The sequence below is a fragment of the Artibeus jamaicensis genome, unplaced genomic scaffold (assembly GCF_021234435.1).
Source record: "Artibeus jamaicensis isolate MK-2021 breed Jamaican fruit bat unplaced genomic scaffold, CSHL_Jam_final contig_700, whole genome shotgun sequence".
In the NCBI taxonomy this organism is placed as follows: Eukaryota; Metazoa; Chordata; class Mammalia; order Chiroptera; family Phyllostomidae; genus Artibeus; species Artibeus jamaicensis.
Genome location: NW_026521930.1, coordinates 10,650,053 through 10,669,016, shown reverse-complemented (window position 1 = coordinate 10,669,016; position 18,964 = coordinate 10,650,053). Strand labels below are relative to the sequence as shown.

Sequence of the window (18,964 nt, the reverse complement as noted above, 5' to 3'; positions counted from 1 at the left end):
AGAAGGGGGGGAGAAGGTACAGAAAATAAGTAGCATAGATGGTAGGTAGAAAATAGACAGGGGGCAGGGCAAGAATAGTATGGGAAATATAGAATCTAAAGAACTTGTGACACGTGTACATAAACTAAAGGGGAGGGAATGGTGGAGGAGGGGGTGTGCAGGGTAGAGGGGAATGAAGGGGAGGAATAGAACAACTGTAATGGCATAATCAATAAAATATATTTAAAAAAAGATAAGGAGAGAATCTTAAAAGCAGCGAGACAAAAGGAGACAGTTACCTACAAAGGAGTTCCCATTAGATTTTCAGCTGATTTTTCAAAAGAAATCTTGCAGACAAGATGGGGCTGGAAAAAAGTATTCCAAGTCATTAAAGGCAAGGACCTACATCCCATATTACTCTATCCAGCAAAGCTATCATTTAGAATGGAAGAACAGATAAAGTACCTCCCAGTAAAGTCAAGTTAAAGGAGTTCATTGTTGCTCTGGCTGGTGTGGCCTAGTGGGTTGGGTGCCAGCCTGTGAATGAAAGCGTCACCAGTTCTATTCCCAATTAGGCCGCATGTTTGGCTTGCAGGCCAGGTCCCCAGTAGGGGGCATGTGAGAGGCAATCACATATTAATGTTTCTCTCCCTCTGTTCTCTTCCTGTCTCTCTCTCTAAAAATAAATAAATAAAACCTTTAAAACAAAAATAGAGTTCATCATCACCAAGCCCTTACTATATGAAATGTTAAAGGGACTTAGAAAAAGATCAAAACTAGGAACAGTAAGCCCTGGCTGGTGGAGCTCAGTGGATTGAGCACAGGCCTGTGAAGCAAAGGGTCACCGGTTCGATTCCCAGTCAGGGCACATGCCTGGATTGCAGGCCAGGTCCCCAGTAGGGGACACGTGAGAGGCAACCACACACCGATGTTTCTCTTTCGCTCTTTCTCCTTCCCTTCCCCTCTCTCTAAAAATAAAGAAATAAAATATTTTAAAAAACTAGGAACAGTAAAATGACAACAAACTCACAACTATCAACAACTGAACCTATAAAAAATCAAAAACAAAAACAAACTAAGCAAACAACTAGAACAGGAACAGAATCACAGAAATGGAGGTCGCATGGAGGGTTTTTAGTGGGGAGGGGGAGGGAGAAGAATGGGGAAAAAGGTACAGGGAAAAAGAAGCATAAATGGTAGGTACAAAATAGACAGGGGGAGGTTAAGAATAGTATAGGAAATGGAGAAACCAAAGAACTTATGTGTATGACCCATGAACGTGAACTAAGGTGGGGGCATGCTGGTGGGAGTGGGAGTGTAGGCTGGAGGAGGAGAAAGGGAAGAAAAAATGGAATAACTTCTTAAACATAATCAATAAAATCTACTTAAAAATAAAAAAAGAGAGGTTCGATTCCTAGTCAGGGCATATTCCTGGGTTACAAACCGGTTCCCTGCAGGCCTGTTCCCTGCAGGGGACACACGAAGGACGAAGGCAACCATACATTGATGTTTCTCTCCCTCTCTCCTTCCCTTCCCCTCTAAAGATAGATAAATTTTAAAAATCTTTTAAAAAATGAAAAAGAAATAAAGAAATATTTTATTTATTTAGGTTTGGATAGAGGGGAAGGGAGGGAAAAAGAGAGAGAGAAACACTGATGTGAGAGAGAAACATCAATCAGTTGCCTCTTGTGTGCACCCAGACTAGGGAGACCAAACCCACAACTCAGGCACATGCCATGACCAGGAATTGGACCAGTGACCTTTTGCTTTGTGGGAGGACACTCAACTAACTGAGCCACTCCAGTCAAGGCTATGATCTCCATTTTTCAGCCAAGAAAAATGAGGGCTTGTTCGAGTCCACTTCCCAGAAGCTCTGTCCCTGGACTCAGTGTGTGTCAGAGCAACACATCTGGGAGGTTCTGTGCTCAGAACCAGGGGTCAACCCCAGGGTCATGAGCAGGTCTAGGGGAGGTTCGATCTCATTGTCATGGAAAGACCTTGGGGTCCTGGAGTGGTGGGTAAGGCTGGCAGTGAATCCACATCACACTGGACATGAACGACAAAGGCCCGGGCCATCTGAGCTTGCTCTCCATCTGTCTCCCTCTTTCTCTAAATCATCTTTCCAGGGAAACCTGGGAACTGGCTGGAGGACGGAGCACAGGGCTGGTACCCTAAGCAGAGGTAACTGGATTTGTGAATGGGGACCCTGTGGGTCACTTCACGGGGCAGACAAGAAAGGAGAAGAAAAGGGCAGGTTGAGACCCACTGGGTGGGAGCTTCAGCCTCTGTCCCAGGACACCCCCAGCCCCTCAACCAAAGCCAGACTCTCCCATTCATGACTGAGTGGAGTGGTCATACCCTTCAACAGCTCTCACCTCCTCTTCCCGGGCAGCCTGCCAAGGGCCGTCCGCCCTTTACAACCCCTACCTTGGAGTCCACGGGCGCTCTGGTTGGGGCACGCTGCTAGTGCAGCTCTTGATGCTAGTCTCTGCTTGGAGGGATTCCCAGAAGCCAATGCTGGGTAACTCATCATTGTGGATTCCACAACATCCCTGGTGTTCAGGATACACAGAGCCACCAAGCAGGCACAGCTTTCCTGGGACCCCCATTCAGAAAGTCCCTGGTCACAGAGAGACACTGAGATGGACAACTTAGTAGTATCTGTCTCTCCCACTTTGGTGATTTCCTCCCCCCCCCCCCAACCCCTGGAAAGTAAGTACTTGAAAGATGTTTCAACTTTCAAGATTTAACCCCAAGGAGGCTGATAAGAGGGGTTTAGGCCAGCCACCAGGGGGCAGCCTGCTCAGGCCAGGACTAGCCTGGCTGCCTCCTCAGGTAGGGACAAGGCCCAAGGCCATCATTTCCCAAAGGAAGTTTTGTGAGGGATCTTCCCTTTCTGGGTCCGAAGAACAGTCCTAGCCCCCGATGGGCACTCAGTGAGGACTTGTTAGAGTGCTTTCACGGGAGTTCTGGCTGCGGGCCAGGTCCTTGTTCCTTCCTAGAAAGAGGAGTGGGTAGAAAAGGGGGCAGTTAGAATCCCAGGGTTGAGAGAAGGGATTGTTTAGGTGCACTGGATCCCGGGTTATGACCCTTGATATGTCAAGGGTTGTAGCCGGGGACCCGGCCCCAGCAGAAACTCAAAGCTGGGGTTGCTGTGAGGTTGGATATTCCTAAAAGCTGTTGGACCCAGAGAGGTCAAGCTAGGAGAAGATGGCGGCCAGGGTTCGCGTCTTCCCCAGGGGGCGCCCCAGCCCGGCCCAGGGGCTGGCAGAAGCAGAAGGGGGCGCCAGGCGGCGGGAGAGGAGGCCATGGGCGCTCCAGTCGCGGCACTGCTGCTGGTGCAGCTGCTGGTGCAACTGTTGGTGCCAGTGGAACTTGAGATGCTGGGTGAGCTCAGGCCGGAGCTGCCGGCTGACCTGGGGGTGATGGGGGCAGGATGGGCCCAAGGAGACTGAGCAGAGCTCGCCTTCTCCTCTCCCCTGCAGGGTGGCCGGATCAGGACGTGCTGTTTCCAGGTAAGGCGCCCAAGACGCGGGCTTGCCTGCCTGCTCAGTACACCTGTGCTAGTGTGCAAAGGACAACTCACCTTTTCATTTCTCTCGCCCCAGGTTTCGAGAACTCGTCATTGCTCACATGTAACTGATGGGCCCCTGGCGGAAGGGGGGAGGGGCGGACGCCTGCAGACCACGTTGGGAGGGTCCCCAGCGTCCTTTCTTTCTCGGCTGCCTGACCCCGAGATGCACGCAGTTTCCCGGGCAAATCCTTTTCCTTCGAGGTCCCAGGTGGGTGAGGGTGGGCAGATGCGTGCCTCCTATAGCTCACCCCTATATCGGTCTGTCCATCCCAGGGCCATGTGGCCAACGGTCCATCGGGTCGCGTGTGGTGGGCGGAAAGGACGCAGATCTCGGGCGCTGGCCATGGCAGGGCAGCCTACGCCTGTGGGGTTCCCACACCTGCGGGGCGAGCCTGCTCAACCGGCGCTGGGTGCTCTCCGCCGCGCATTGCTTTGAAAGGTGAGTCTGGGGGTGGCAGCCCGCTGAACAGCGACCCTGGGTCTGCACCACGCATTTTGTACACCAGCGTGACCCTCGCATTCTCCTAGTCCCAGGCCCCAGGGCAGCGGGTCGCACCCATGGGAGTGCCCCATGCGCCCTTACAAGGAACATTGTTCAGTTTTCTCCAGAAGAGTCTTCTAGAACACTCCCGTGGATATTTGTGTGTCTTGCTCTTTTCTCTTTCCTGTTCTCTTCTCAGTAAATGGCACAACTAGCCTTCACCTTCCTCACCCCACCTCCCAGGGGAGATGTGCGGTGCGTGGGAGGAATGGGCTGAGGTGGGTGCATGTTGGGCGGAGCCTGGCGGGGGGGCAGCAGTAACCCCTGTAGCTGTTTTGACCCTGCCCTGCTGAGTGCCCCACTTTGGCCCCTGTGCCTCTGCATCTTTTTTTCTAAGACAGCCCTGAGAGGTGACAGGCTGGCTGAGTGACTGGCCAGATCAGACCACAGAGGGAAAGCACCCTTTCGCCCCACCCCACCCCCCAAATGCCCACCGTCTGGGGCTTTGGCTGCAGCCTCTGGTTCTCACCACCCTGGGGAGCAGGCCTCAGCCGTGCTGGGGCGGCTTTACCCTCCAACAAGGCCTCTGGACCGCTCTCCCCTCTCTGCCAGGAACACTGACCCCTTTGAGTGGACAGTCCAGTTTGGTGAGCTGTCTGCCGTGCCGTCCATCTGGAACCTGCAGGCCTACTACAACCGTTACGGGGTGGAAGAGATCATTTTCAGCCCCAGGTACCGGGGGGCTTCAGCCTACGACATCGCCTTGCTGAGGCTGTCCTCCTCTGTCACCTACAATAAGTACATCCAGCCCATCTGTATCCTGGCCTCTTCCGTCGACTTCGAGAACCGGACTGACTGCTGGGTGACCGGCTGGGGGGACATCCAAGAAAAAGAAGGTGAGGCTGGGGACAGGCAGTGGGTCTGGAGCAGGGGAGCACGAGCGTGACCCTCCACCCCCTGTTCCAGCTGCATCAGCCCAACAGCCCCAGCCCTAGTCCGTGCACAGCTGGGTACCCTGCAGGGCCCGCTCAGTGTTCTGTTCTCCCTCCTGCTCGCCCTGAAAGGGTAGGACTTTCTGGAGACATTTTTGGAATCCTTACCTGAAGACATGCTAGAGAGCGGGAGAGAAGCATCGATGTGAGAGAAACATCAATCAGTTGCCTCTCATACATGCCTCAGTGGGAGACTGAACCCGAAACCTAGGCATGTGCCCTGACCGAGAACGGAACCCGAAACCTTTCGGACGGGATGATGCTGCAACCAACTGAGCCACACCAGTCCAGGCAGGGCAGGACTTTCTGTACCAACACTCAGTTCCCTCTACCCTCGAGGCTTTGAGCCAGAAACCAGTGGGGAGAGGGAGGTCAGCTTGGCCCAGGCTGTACTCCCTGCCCGGAGGTGTGGGGGGGTGTGGGGGGCGTGGGGGGAGCCTGTCAGAAAGGTCTCAGCCTGGTGCTCGCTTCTCCCCCAGCCACCCCACCTCCCCACTCCGGCTCCTCCATACCTTCTTTCTTTACCTGTCCCCTTGGCCTGCTCTCCTGGAGAGCTGGGCCCATTTCTCTGTCCTCAAAATTTCAAGCCATTCTCCAACCTTGGCTCTGCAGGAGATCCCCGAGGCAGCATTAGTTGCTACCTGCTTATCGCTCACCACGACTCCCCTGAAACCACTGGGTACAGCCTCCCCTGAGGTGCCCCAGGGGTGGGGGAGGCACAGCCTCCCATCGGGACTGCCCCTTACACTGCTACCTTGCCTGCCCCGTTCCTGCGTCACTCTCAACAACAGTGACAGTAACAGAGGTAGCTGCCATCTGCACGCTGTGCCTGGCACTGTTCTAGGCTCTCGGGACTCAGGAGTGAGTAGGGGACCCTCTATCTGCCTTCAGGAGCTTACCCGTACAGGAGGCTGGGGACAGTTTTATACCAACTTTACAGATGAGGAAGCTGACAAGGGTGTGCAAACCGCTCACAGCCTCAGGACTCAGTGGAGAAGCCAAGGCTCACTGGCTCGAGAGTGATGTGTCCCTGTGGTGGTCACACCGCTGGAACTGGCAGAGGGAACAGAGAAGTCAACACTAGACCTGTTTCCCTCTAGAGCTGGGGTCCTTCCCTTTCCCCTGGAAGGGACTGAATAAAATGCCCCTGTGGCGGGCCTCCCTGGACAGGGGGCTGCACAGGTGTGAGCCGGGTGCCCAGCAGGCAGGCTCTGCTCCCTGCCTCCTAGGCCCAAGGCTGACTGGAGGTCACCCTCGTCCTCACAGGTGGCTGGTGACTTCTGGAGCCCCCTTGCCTGGCGTAAACCTTAGCTCTACCATACGCCAGCTGGAAAACCGTGAGCGAGCGCTGCATCTAACTGTGTCTCAGCTTCCTCACCTATAAAATGGAGTAATTGGTGTTCCCACCTCACGGGGTGGTTCTGAGGTTTACAAGCATTCCTACACTGGGTTTAGCAGAGTTGCTGGCAGACAGGAGACTACCAACATGGCAGTTTTGGGTGTTACCGTGGTTACCGTGCTCTGTGGGATGAAGTGGTGGTGGCTGGGACTTCAGACCTGGATAGACCTGGGTTCCTTTCAGGCTCTGCCATTTCCTGGGTGCGCCTTTCCTCACTTGAAAATTGGTCACGATTGAGCTGCCTCCGGGGGTGGGGGTGGGGGGCGCTGTGGAGCACCAAGAGTGCACAGGAAAGCTCTTGGCTCAGGCCCTGAAATGTACTAATCCTAAACCATCTTAGCTGCGTTAGCCCTTTGTTACTGGCTCTGGCAGGGGCTGTCATCTGCCTGCTGCATACAGGGAAATGGAGTCTTGAGCAGGAGCTGTAACAGCCTGTCCAGACATTGGGTCGTCCTGTGATTGCTCATCACCCATGATGTGCTGGGTGCCGGGGTAGAGCAGAGGATGCGTCAAGGCACTCTTGGTACCCTCGGGACTGGCTGCCCTGCTCCTCTACTCTCCCCTCCCCCTACAACCTCCCATCCTCGCCCCATAACCTAAGTCATTCCTCCCAACCAGATGGCAGAAGAGAGGCTCAAGATACTATTTTTTTCTCTGTTCCCTCAACTCCTACGTAGAGCTGCCGGCTCCTTACATCCTCCAGGAAGTGCAGGTCGGCATCATAAACACCACCATGTGTAACTACCTCTTCTCGCAGTCTTCTTTCCGTTATAACATCTGGGGAGACATGGTTTGTGCTGGCGAACCTCAAGGTGGCAAGGACTCCTGCTTCGTGAGTGTCCCTCCCCACCCCAACCACGCCTGAGTCCTAGCCTCTCACCAGCTCAGCCCCAGACATTTGGTCCTCATGGCAACCCGGCCGGGGTGGGATACAGACTATAGCCCCACTTTGCAGATGCAGAAACTTGGTCACTTCCTGTGGGGGAGGGGTGGGATTTGCACCCAGCCTGCCCAGCTCCATAGCTTTTCCTGCTCTCCTAGCCTCTCTGCCCCACCCCAGGCCCTGGTCGCCCGTTCTGCTCCCCAGGGTGACTCAGGCGGACCACTGGCCTGCGAGAAGAAAGGACTGTGGTATCAGGTTGGGATCGTCAGCTGGGGAGTGGGCTGTGGTAGGCCCAACCGGCCTGGCGTCTACACCAACGTTAGTTCACACTTCAACTGGATCCGGATGCTGATTGCCCACAGCAGCATCCACAGGCCAGACCCCTGGCTGCTGCTCCTGTGCCTCCCCCTCCTCTGGAGCACCTCATTCCTGCAGCTGTCCGGAGCCCAGCAGAGCCCGTGAGAATCAGGGCCATCCGCTGCATCGGGCCCAGTCCCTTTTTGTCCTGTTTCAAATAAACACGTGTGCATGTTCTAATGAGTGCCTCGGAGAACATTCTGTGAACTCAGGTGGCTTCCTGGACACCCTCGTGGTTACCTGTGTCCCTTCTACTCCAAGACCGGTCCTAAACTCCTAAATCTCTCTGCACCCATCTGTACTATTACAGGTTTGGGTCGCAAACAACAGAACCCCCTCAGGTTAGTTCAATCAGAAAGATAATTAATGAAGGACATTAGTAGCACCAGGGGCCCTGGGGACTAGGAAGACTGGAGTGAGGGTGCTGTGGCAGAAATGCCCCTGGCCCCTAAGTGCCCATGCTGGTGGCCCCATCACACAGGTACCAGGTGCTCTGGTCTTACTGCGGTCCCCAAGAGGCTGCCCTGGGAGTAGGACTGGGGTGCAGGTGGTTTATTTGTGAGGTGATACCAAGAAGCCCCAGTCAGGAGTGGGTAAACCAAGGCAGAGAGAGAAGAAACCAGTGAAATTTGCCCAAAAGAGGAGGTTACCATGTTGGTACCAGAGAGTCCCTCTGGGGCCCTCTGAGAAACCACAGGGAATGTGGCCCAGCGTGGTGGCCCTGGGAGATGAGGATACTGGGTGTGGGTGCTTCTGATCCCCAGAGGATTCAGTCGGCGTGATTAAATCAAGGGCTTAGGACGGAGAGGGTTTCGTGGATTATCCAGGTGAGTCCCATGTAATCACAAGTGTCCTTAAAACTGGAAGGAGGAGTCAGAAGGGGAATGATGTGTATGACAAGGACACAGTCCACCACTGCTGGCTTTGAACACAGAGGAAGGGGCACAAGCCAAGGACCGAAGGCGGCCTCTAGGAGCTGAGGACGGTGGTGAGGCACTGGGCTCTCTAGAACCTCTAGAAGGGAATGCAACCCTGCTGACACCTTCACTGTAGCTCAGTGAGATGAGTCCTGGCAGAATTCCAGCCCACAGACTGTAAGACAGTAAACTTACGTTGTTTTAGTCCGCTAAGTGTGTGGTGATTTGCTACAGCAGCGATAGAAAAGAAATACATTACATAAGCCTGCATTCCTGCAAGTCCAGTGTGAAAACTCAGAAAATTGCAGATTCCGAATACAAAAACAGTGAAACCTATCTAGGGGGACCTGAAAAGAGACTAAAGGTGACAGCGTGGCATGACCAGAAAGCAATCAGAACGGTAAGTCATCAGGCTTCAAGCTGCGACATGGAATAGATTCAAGAAATAGCGTTAACAGTAAATTGCAAGGAAAAAGACAGAAATGCTGGCGGTGAGGGAGTCAGGACTATGCAACAGACTCAAGGTCCAAATGAAACAGTACATCCTTCAGCTTCCAGCCATGAAAAGGCCAGGCTGGCCCAGCCCATCTTGGAGAGCTCCCATCAGGCCCACCAGGCAACAGGGACTTGACCAGAGGTCGAAGTGAGAGAGGATTTGGGTTCTTAGGCGAACTTGACAACAGGAGAAGGGTGGAAAAAGTGAGCCCCCTAGTGGCGTTCACATGACAACACACAACTCCCTGGTGTGTGGGAATGAGAATCTTCACCTGCCCAGTGGTCTTGGGTGACCATACTCCCCTACCTAGGGTGCAGGGGCGTTCATGTTAAAGATCCTCAATGTCCTGGGGAGATCGGGAAGCTCCCCATGGGGCCAGAATAAGCCCTTGGGGTTAGGAAGCAGAAGGGAAGTGGAAGGTCCTGGGAGGCGGGCAGCAGGACCCAGTCATATAACCAGCCCTATGTGCTCAGGCGGAGCCCCCAGGTGCTCTGATCCCTTCCCAGGGAGTGGCACTGGAACCTGGGTCCTGGCCTGGTCCGGGAGCCTGTGGGGCCAGCAGGGGCTGGGCCCAGGAGCACCTGAGTCAACATCAGGAAGATGGGCCCAGCCCAGTGGCAGCATTGGGTGAAGGCACCCAAGGCATGGCTCAGGAAAGAGCAGGACAGCTGACTGGGCCGCCCAGGGCCTGTGGGGACATGGGACCCAGAATAAAAGCCCCAGGCCCAATGCAGGCTTTGCTGTGGAGGTGGGGTGGGAAGTGTAATCCCTTCTTCCTGGAGCTCATGGCTCCCGAGTGACCCAGACAGATCTGGGCCTGCTGGCCTGCCTGCAGTAACACCACCTCCTCATTGGGGCAACAGCCCGTCTACGAATAAATGAACCGAATCAAGAAATATTCATACCTTACCTTTCCTGCAGGTTCCTAGGGCAGGTTGGCTGCAGAGCTGACCTAACTGGGAAAGGGGAGATGATCTGGGTGGGTGTGTTCTCTGGGCCCCTCTGCTGAGCAGTGCGGGGCAGGGGGGCTGCTTCTGGTTCTAGGAGGACTCCTGGGGTGCCCCCTGGACAAAGTTCGTGATGGCCTCTGAAGGCCTCGTCTCTCCTGACCCTCCTGCTAGGGGGCAGTTTCCACACACCTGGGAGCACAGGGCTCTGCCCCTCTTAGGCTGCTCTGCAATTTTGGACAGCAACCCCTGCCGGCCATGGGAGGAAGTTCCCAAGGCAACACCCATGAGCCCCTGGGGACAGAGCCAGAACAGGAGGCACCACCTGGTGCGAAGAGAATGAGGATGGTGCTGCCCTTGGTCTGGCTGCTTCCTGCTCCAGGTGCAATTCCCTGGACCCTTCTATTGTTCACTTCCGCCCCACCCCACCCCCACCCCCAAAGGAGAAGTGGGCTGCAGCCAGCTGCCCGGCCAGCCCCACCTACCTTGGTCCTCCCTCCTTTACACCTGATCTCTCTCAGCATCTGCCTCTGGGGACCCTCAGAGATAAGAGAGGCCACCCCTTTTTACTCTAGGGCTCCTATCTGAAGAAATAGCTCTCTTGGGCCATAGGAAGACCCAGTGGGTGGCCCTGTGGGCATTATTTGGATTTAGACATGTCCCAAACTGTATAGCAGCCTGGGAGACACATCTGTCTTCCAAAGTGGCTATACCAATTTCGTGTTTCCACCAGCAATGAATGAGAGTTCAACTTAGTTTTTCATATCCAAAAATGTGTACCCACCCTGTAGACGGTTGTGAGAAAGAAATGAGTTAATACATCAAGCGCACACTTAGGTCTACACTGGCACAGAATGAGCACTGTGCATGTGTGAGCTGCTGTCGTCATTACCGTTGTCTGAGCCCAACCGGCAGGGCGCCTCAAGGAGGGGGGCTCCCAGCTCCTGCGGCCCCATTGGGAACACAGCGCCCAGATGGTGGGGCGTCTTACTCCCCCTTCCCCACACTGATGCTGGGACAGCCTGGCCCTCCCCCTCACCCACGGAGCGTCTTCAGCAGTGGTTTCAGTGAAACATTATTTCCGAGTTCCATGTTTCATGGAACATTATTTCCAAGATATATTAGTGGTCTTTATTTGTAAAAGAATTCTATGATCACAGGCTTTTGAAAAGGTTAGATTGTTTTTTCTCTTTTTTAAAGATTTTTATTTACTTACTTTTAGAGAGGAGAGGAGGGAAAAAGAGAGAGAGGGAGAGAAACATCAATGTGTGGTTGCCTCTCAGGTGGCTCCCACTGGGGACCTGGCCTGCAGCTGAGGAATGTACCATGACTGGGAATCGAACCAGTGACCCTTTGATTTGCAGTCCACACTCAGTCCACTGAGCTACACCAGCCAGGGCAAATTGTTTTCTTGCGGGACTTTCTGGCGACTCTGATATACTACAATGCATCAGGAATCTGTAAGAGGAAATATTCCACAAACTTACTTCACCACAGAACCCTGGTTTTGGAGGAAGTTCATAACAGACTTGTGAGATGCTGCCCCATGGTCTCTAGGGCCAAGCTGGATCTTGGCGACTTCCTTGGTCCCTCTTTCTTGTAGAACCCTGGATCAGACATCCTCCATCTTCTCAGGTGGAGTCTCCTATGGTAAAAAAAAAAAAACCGGCATCCCGTTCAGCACCTATCCCTGTCATGTGCCCCATCCAACAAGAGGGGGCGCCAGTGAGCTGAGGCCGCACTGCTAAGGGTCCCGGCGCTCATCTCTGGGTTAGGAAAAGGAAGGGAGTCCTGGATCCTCATTGGATGTTTACTAAATGAAGCAAATATGTGAAAATTCAGGTAACTTAAGGTGACCGAAGCAATGCTTATTTCCAATCTATGTCGTGATGACCCTGCCCCCTGCCTCCTGGTTCCCATCACACACACATTCTCGGTCTCCAAGCTGAGCAGACTTGCTCTTCAGAGCTCTTCTCTAGTGTCTCCCCTTTCCTCCACCTCCTGGAGGTGGAGACCCATTTCTGAGTCTATGACTAGGCCCCAAGCCTCATACCCAGATCATCTACCTGAAAAAGAGGCTCGTTTTTCTTTTAATGTGAGAAGTGGATTGTTTTTGGCTTGAAGAAGAGTTTGCACACACCCTGTCTTAGTCTGATCATGCAGCTGCCCTGGACAACTGTTTAAGATAATGGGAGAGCCCTGGCTGGTGTGTCTCAGTTGTCTGGGCGACGTCCTAAAAACCAAAAGGTTGCAGATTCGATTCCCAGTCAGGGCACATGCCTGGGTTGTGGGTTCAGCCCCCAGTCAGGGCACGTGATTGCCCCAAAGAGGCAACTGATTGATGTTTCTCTCTCACATTAGTGTTTCTCTCCTTTGTCCCCCTTCCTTCCCCTCTTTCTAGAATCAGTTGAGAGAGACAGAGTGGGAGAAATGGTTCTGTCATTTTAGAATCAGACTTCTTTATAAAGTAAAAATAACTTTATAAAAGTTATAAATCTGCAGTACTTTTATCATCTGGTAATTGTAAAAGTACTGCATTCTGGTTAGAAAGGCGCATCAGAAGTAAATTGGAAAATCACCAGAACCAAACTTTAAAAAAAAAGTTTATATTTATTTATTTTTTTTAGAGAGAGGGGAAGGGGACTGGGCCCACAACCCAGGCATGTGCCCTGACTGGGAATCAAACCGTGATTCTTTGGTTCGCAGCCCGTGCTCAATCCACTGAGCTACACCAGCCAGGGCAGAACCAAACTTTCAAGCCATCTCTTGGTGTTAGACATTTGGGTTGGTGAACATGTCATTAAAAACAATAACTCCATGCAAATCTTTGCTTATAAATCGTGGCACATCTTTCTAACTAGTCCTTAGGATAACTATCCTATGGGGGTAATGCTTAATTCAAATAGGCTCCATGTTTTTAAGGTTTTCAAGCCATGAGAAGGTCCCCAGCACACGCTCCCCTAGCAAAGTGAGACCCATTTCCCAAAGTGTTCCCGGCACTGAGGCCTTCCACTTCTGTATTCTTTGTGAACTTGTAGGTTAAAAAGTGCATTTCAGGTTTTTTTAATCCCCACCCGAGGATATATTTATTGATGAGAGAAAGAGAGAAACGTCGATGTGAGAGAGAAACTGATTGGTTGGCTCTCATACACACCCCCAATGGGGTCCAACCTGAAACCTAGGTATGCGCCTTGACCAGGAATCAAACCTACAAACTTTCGAGGTGTGGGACGGCACTCCAACCAGCCGAGCAGTCCAGCCAGGGGACATTTCAGTTTTTTAAAGAGTAATTACACTGTTCTGGTAAAACTGATAGTCTTGTAAAAAAAAAAAATTGAAGCAATACAAAAAAGAATAGAGAAAAAAAGTAGAAAAATGTCCTAAACCCCATGGTCTGGAAATAACCATAGTTTTGTTTGAATGTTGTTCCAGAAATCTGTTTGGAAAGGCAGATTCAAGGACATGCAAACGGAAGGGTGGCTGGGGTGTGGGTGAGGGCAGAGGCCATTTCTCCAAGACGCCTCCAAACTCTAGAAAACAACAATGGGATGATGTGGTGGTGCTCCCCTTGAAGCAGGGAGGCAGGTGGGGATGGTGGAGACTTCAGGTGGGACATGGCCTGTTGTTTAAGCCCCCCACACTCAGAAGGCAGCAGACCAGGGAAGCCAGCCCTGTTAGGAGAAGGCCCCATTGTTCTGGGCTCCTGGCAGAGTGAGCTCTGGGACACACCCACACAGGGGATTATGGCCTTGTGAACGCCCAGTAAATCCCCTCGTGGGATCAGGAGCCCTGATCCTAAGAGACAAAGGGCCTGTGTTGAGTCTTTCTGAGACTCAAGGCCAGCACTGGGCCAGGGGAGAGAAGAGGGTAGGTCTCCCTCAGGATCAGGGCCACCTACACAGGTGTGCACGAGTGTAGGCACACCTATGTGAGGAGTGTGCAAGCTCCTACACATAGGAGTAGTGGGCAAGACTGTGTGTGTAGGGTGCATCTGCGTGACTGTGTGTGTGCACATGCTCATCTGTCATAACAATGCTCATGGCTCTATGAAAAGGTGTCTCGTGTGTGCTTTCAAGCAGCTTCTGTCATTCCCTCTTTGTTCAGGCCAGAAACTGTCTCTTCCTCCAACTGCCACCCCAGGTAGTGGTTCCTGGGCCCAGACAGATCCTTCTCTGGGCACCAAACCCTGCCACCAGTTGCTGGGAAGAAGACACCTGAGTCGGCATCAGAACTCCCAAGAGTTCCCTTGGACTGCGACGCAAGCCCCTTCTTGAGGCCTCCAGTCTCTGCCGCCAGAGCTGTGCCTGTGAGATCTTGGGCCTCTTCTGCCTCCTTCTCGCAGGAGGTCTCTGGGGCCTGGTGGGCGAGGGCCTGAGCCCCAGCGATCCTCTCGGGGGAGACCAGTCCAGGGCCGGGGCACAGTTTTCAGGATAGAGCACCTCTCTGCACTGGCCTCCCCAAAAGGGTGGTTGTTAAATGGAACCCCCAACTTCTCCCTGAAACCGCATGTGGCCAGACCATGGACAGGGCTGTGACCGTTCCAGAGCAGGAAACACAGGGATCCCCAGGTTCCCCCGAATTTGTGGGTGAAGGGCCGGGCCTAGGTTTTCTAAGTCTGAAAGTCTTTGTTGCAAGGACTCAGCCGTGCCTGTTGTTGAAAGGGCCCCAGCTACATGCAAATGAGTGGGCGGGGCTGTGTGCTGAAGACACTCCTTTGACAGTTGACAGCACTGAAATGTCCCAGATGTCCATGTGTCACAAGATGCTATTCTTAAGAATTTTTGCTAACCATTTAAACATGTAAAGAGTGTTCTTAGCTCACAGGCTGTGCAGAACCAGACAGACGGTCAGATTCAGCTATAGCCCATGGTGGCCAACCCCTGTCCTAGGACCCTGGCGTAGGTAATGGAGGTGCCAGCTGAACAGGGCCTCCACCCTGCCCCCCGGCCCTCCCTGACTGTCATCCCAATGAAACCCGTGTTTTCAGCGCCCGGTGAGGCAGCACTCCCAGAGCAAGTCTGTCAGCTCACACATGAGCCCGTTCTGGTTTTCTGTGTGACCCAATGGGGGCCTTCTGAACCCTCCAGTCCTCGGCGGCCGGTGTCCTCGGGAACGTGTCGGCACAGCAGGAGTGCTCCGGTCCCTCTTCACGCCGCTGTAGATATCCCGCTGCGTAGGTGACACCGTCATTTATTTAACCGGTCACCTCTAGAAGTACAAGTCTGCTGTTTCTACTCTGTGATTTCGAAGGAAGCCGCCAAGCAAACCTTGTACGCCTGCCCATGTGGTGTCAAGTGTTCGGTTTTCAGGCCCTCAGCTGGAGAAGCACCTTGTTGAATTCCCATAACACCCTGTGAGTAGCTTCCACTGTTACCCACATATATCAGATGAAACAATCGGGGCGCACAGAGGTGACGTGACCTCCCCGAATCACGTGACGAGTAAGAATGGAAGACAGGATTTGGACCTAGTCTGGCTCCAGCACCCAGGCCCATGAACAGCCCCTACCTGTCTTGATGACCGTGACCCTGTGGTTCTTTCAAAAGAGTCAGGAGGCCACGCAGACAGCCTTAGCCGCAGTGCCTCACGGAAAGCCTGGACTTGGGGCACCAGCAGGGGCACCAGAACCTTAAGGAGACCCTGTTCCCTCCAGATACAGTCTGACCCCTTGGCCTAGCCTCGGGCGCCCTCAGAGGGCTGGCCTGGAGGCCCACCTGTCCCCAACCCTCTGTGCCTTCTGTCACGGCACCTGTGCTGCTGGGCGCCCCACATCCCACTAAGGCAGGTCCATCCCCAGCTGTTCCCAGACTTGGCGCAGACAAAAAATCACAAACATATTCCAAGTGAGAGACCCTAGAGGGCCAGTGCCTGGAGCACCTCTTCCACCTTACACCAGACACACGGAACTGGGCCATCCCCTCCAGCTCTCTGGGGGTTTGTGGGGAGCTCGACCTGGGCTCCTGAGAGCCCAAGGGACACCAGGCTCTGCCCAGACCTGACTGAAGTCCTGAGCCCAACTATGCACAAGGCAGGAGCCCTGGGCCCCCAGGGCGCTCTGAGGGCCCTCACCTGCAGCCCCCATGTGGTCCCATCCTGTCTGGCCATCCTGGGGAAGGGCTGTCCACAGACTCTCCCCACATTTGAAGTCAAGATCTCATCCAGGTGCTGAGAAGAGAGACTCAGAGACGACAGCAAAATTCCTGCCACCATCCTGCTTTGTTTGCATAGGACCAGAAGCCAAGACAACAAAGAGCACGTCCGGAAGCCTCCCCCAGGATGGCTCTGGGGATTCCCCCAGGAAGAGCCCTCACCGACCAGCTCCTTTTCTGTCCCCGTGGTGGCTTCCGCTCCTTCCTTCTGGATGGGGGCCCACAGGGCCCTGGGAGGCTATAAAAGCCCGGGTGGAGGGTGCCAGCATTGGGTGACAAGACTTTTCTGACCAGGTAGGTCAATGCTGCCCTCCCATGTAAGGGGCCTGGCAAGGTCAGGCAGGGCCCCTCTCTGAGAGCCCGGTCAGCTGTCCCCTCTCTCCAGGAGCCTCGGGACTCACCAGTCAGAAACCATGCTGCGGTGGCTGACCCTCGCTGTCCTCTGGAGCACCACCTGCTGGGCAGAGCGTAAGTCCGGCGGGGGTCTGCCTCCCCCCAACCCGTCGTCCCCCTGGTGGCTACCCTCACCTCCTCCAACAAAGTCACCCCAGGGTCTGGGACCTGCCCTTGGTTAACTCTAGTCACACGATGGTTTCATCTGGGGATTTTGTCCAGTTTTGCTCCAAGATAACCTACATACAGCATGTTACTTTTTTCTCTCCCCTAACTCATTTTTTCGTCCATCTAGAGATGTATGGGAATGGAGGAGGCTGGAATTTCAATACCTCTCCAGACTATGAAAATGATATAACTGGGATTCGGGTGTCTATAAGTGTTATAGGTATATTTAAGAGGTGAGTAGGAGCAGGGCATGAAGCCCTATCACTGTGTCCCAACTCATGCCACACACAGTCTTGGGGACTTGGGGGAAGGGGCTTAGCGCCTCTTCTCCAACATCTTAACTAGGTTCCTGCTGGCTCTCTGAGGCCCATTGAGTCCCTGGAGTCAGGGAGCCGCCAGCCACCACCCTTCCGTCCACTCCTTTCCTGCAGCTACCCCATCTCCCCCTCTCCCACACACCAGCCCTGCTTCTTCCTGTCTCCACCTGGAAGCCCAGACATTGCATCCTGGGTTGATCTAAAGAAGACAATAGATGATACTTCTCCCTACTTTCTCCTTTCAACCCAAACTTAACTCAGTCAAAAACAGCCTTTCAGTCTGAGAATGCCTGATAGAAAAACCGGGGAGAAGGTTAGGGTCAAGGAGGAAAGGCAGCGAGGGTCAGAGTGGACCTCTGCTTGAACACAAGTGGCCAGAAGTGTGAAGAGTCAGAAAGCCCAGGGCCATTTCCCTAACGGTAGGGCAGTGTCCTTGCCCAAAGTCTGGGGTAAGTCTTTGATCTTCACTTAAAGGAGCCCGGGGACCGGGATGGGGAGGAGAAATAGGGCAAAGCGGCCGGTATCAAAGGGGACAGAGCGTGGGCAGGGGGCGGTGGAGCAGGAGACTCTGAGATAGGCCCCAAGGTGGGAGGAAGGACACAGGTGAGCTCAGGTGAGCAAAGCTAGCGGAATTCCTCCAGGTGAGTTTGAGAAATCACCTGTGTCTCAGGCCTGTGACCTGATCTGTTGGCGTGACTTGGGCTCAGAAAAGCCAAGCTTGGCTGGAGAGCAGCTCTCCTGCTCTGAACAAGGGCGACAGCTGGCACCACTTCAGGGCCATGGGGACCTGGCACTGCCCAGAGCTCTCTGTATGCATGAGCTCAGCGCCCGCTTCCAATAATCTCCCACTCTGCAGATGAGGAAACTGAGGCCTGCAGAGGCTGGGTAACAAGCCCAAGACCACTTCCCAAAGCGGCAGTACAGGGCTTTGAGAGCAGCGTGACTGGCTTGGGAACTCCAAGCCCTGTGTGCAAGGACCTATGCCTCAGTGACGGGCCGGTCTCCCGCCGGGGCCGAGGGGAGGAGTGGTTTGGGGGGTAGAGGACCTGGAGAATGGCGAGTCAGCCTGGATCCAGCATGTTCAAATCTTTCACTTTCTCAGTATCCAGGTGAGACATGGATCCTCCTGGAGTGAAGCACTCGGCGTCTCAGGTGGAAATTCACAGGAATTCATCCTGTGGCCGGGTGAACACATTATACAGGTGTATGGCTCGCATAAGATTTACCTCCGGTATCTGTTCATATACACCGACTTTGGGCGCTGGGCCACTTTCGGAAAGGAGGACGGCCAAAGCTTCATCGTCTACCCCGACCAGCCTGGAAACGTGGTCACAGGACTCTTCGGCCAGTATAAGCTCCTCGGCATCACGGGCATCGGTTTTAATTGGGGTTATCCTCGAGTACAGGTGACCACTGAAGCACCACAAAACCAAACAAAAAGTTGAGGGCTCCGGAACCCCAGGGGTGGGGGTGCGGATCACCCTGCCCAGGTCGTCAGACTGGTGGTGGCTCCAGAATAGCCACATCAGGCACTGAATCAGAATCCAATAAATAAAGCTTCTGCAGGAACAGCGCGTCCAGGCGTGGTTCTTGGTGAGATTGTGGGGGATCTGGCCTCTGGGTTGAAACTCAGTGAATGGAGCTACAGGGTGAGACAAGAGGGGGGTCTGACACCCCATTCCCTGAGGATGCAGGGCTGGCCCAGGGACGACCTCACAATTGTTGAGGTTTCTGGTCTCCAAGGATGCTGCCCCCACCCCAGCCCACCTAGCTGGCCTCTGCCGGCCCAGGCTCAGTTCCAGGCTTCTCTGAGCGCACAAGGGGCCTCAGGGAAGCACTCATTCACTCACTTCGTACACATTTGCCAAGATCTCACCCATGCCAGGTTCTCCTGGCCTCTGGGTGTGTAAAG

General features: G+C 53.9%; 2 protein-coding genes across 2 annotated transcripts; both read left to right on the top strand.

Annotated features, from left to right (window-relative positions):
• Positions 1 to 3,287: 3,287 nt before the first annotated feature.
• PRSS21 (serine protease 21) lies at positions 3,288 to 7,770 on the top strand. Its single transcript, XM_053671737.1, has 7 exons — positions 3,288 to 3,366; positions 3,465 to 3,494; positions 3,588 to 3,614; positions 3,827 to 3,992; positions 4,647 to 4,930; positions 7,103 to 7,257; positions 7,486 to 7,770. Exons 1-7 carry the CDS (start codon positions 3,288 to 3,290, stop codon positions 7,768 to 7,770), a joined length of 1,026 nt encoding a protein of 341 aa, XP_053527712.1.
• An 8,778-nt stretch (positions 7,771 to 16,548) lies between these two features.
• ZG16B (zymogen granule protein 16B) lies at positions 16,549 to 18,593 on the top strand. The gene is made up of 3 exons (XM_037157085.2): positions 16,549 to 16,642; positions 16,863 to 16,968; positions 18,155 to 18,593. Exons 1-3 carry the CDS (start codon positions 16,588 to 16,590, stop codon positions 18,495 to 18,497), a joined length of 504 nt encoding a protein of 167 aa, XP_037012980.2. The 5' UTR covers positions 16,549 to 16,587; the 3' UTR covers positions 18,498 to 18,593.
• Positions 18,594 to 18,964: the final 371 nt, after the last annotated feature.

Bases quoted from the DNA above. Each gene is read 5' to 3' on its own strand.
- PRSS21 (XM_053671737.1), top strand. From the start codon at position 3,288: ATGGGCGCTCCAGTCGCGGCACTGCTGCTGGTGCAGCTGCTGGTGCAA. The intron at 3,615-3,826 runs GTAACTGATGGG...TGTCCATCCCAG, and splicing joins GAACTCGTCATTGCTCACAT to GGCCATGTGGCCAACGGTCC. The intron at 4,931-7,102 runs GTGAGGCTGGGG...ACTCCTACGTAG, and splicing joins GGACATCCAAGAAAAAGAAG to AGCTGCCGGCTCCTTACATC.
- ZG16B (XM_037157085.2), top strand. From the start codon at position 16,588: ATGCTGCGGTGGCTGACCCTCGCTGTCCTCTGGAGCACCACCTGCTGG. The intron at 16,643-16,862 runs GTAAGTCCGGCG...TCGTCCATCTAG, and splicing joins CACCACCTGCTGGGCAGAGC to AGATGTATGGGAATGGAGGA. The intron at 16,969-18,154 runs GTGAGTAGGAGC...TCACTTTCTCAG, and splicing joins GTTATAGGTATATTTAAGAG to TATCCAGGTGAGACATGGAT.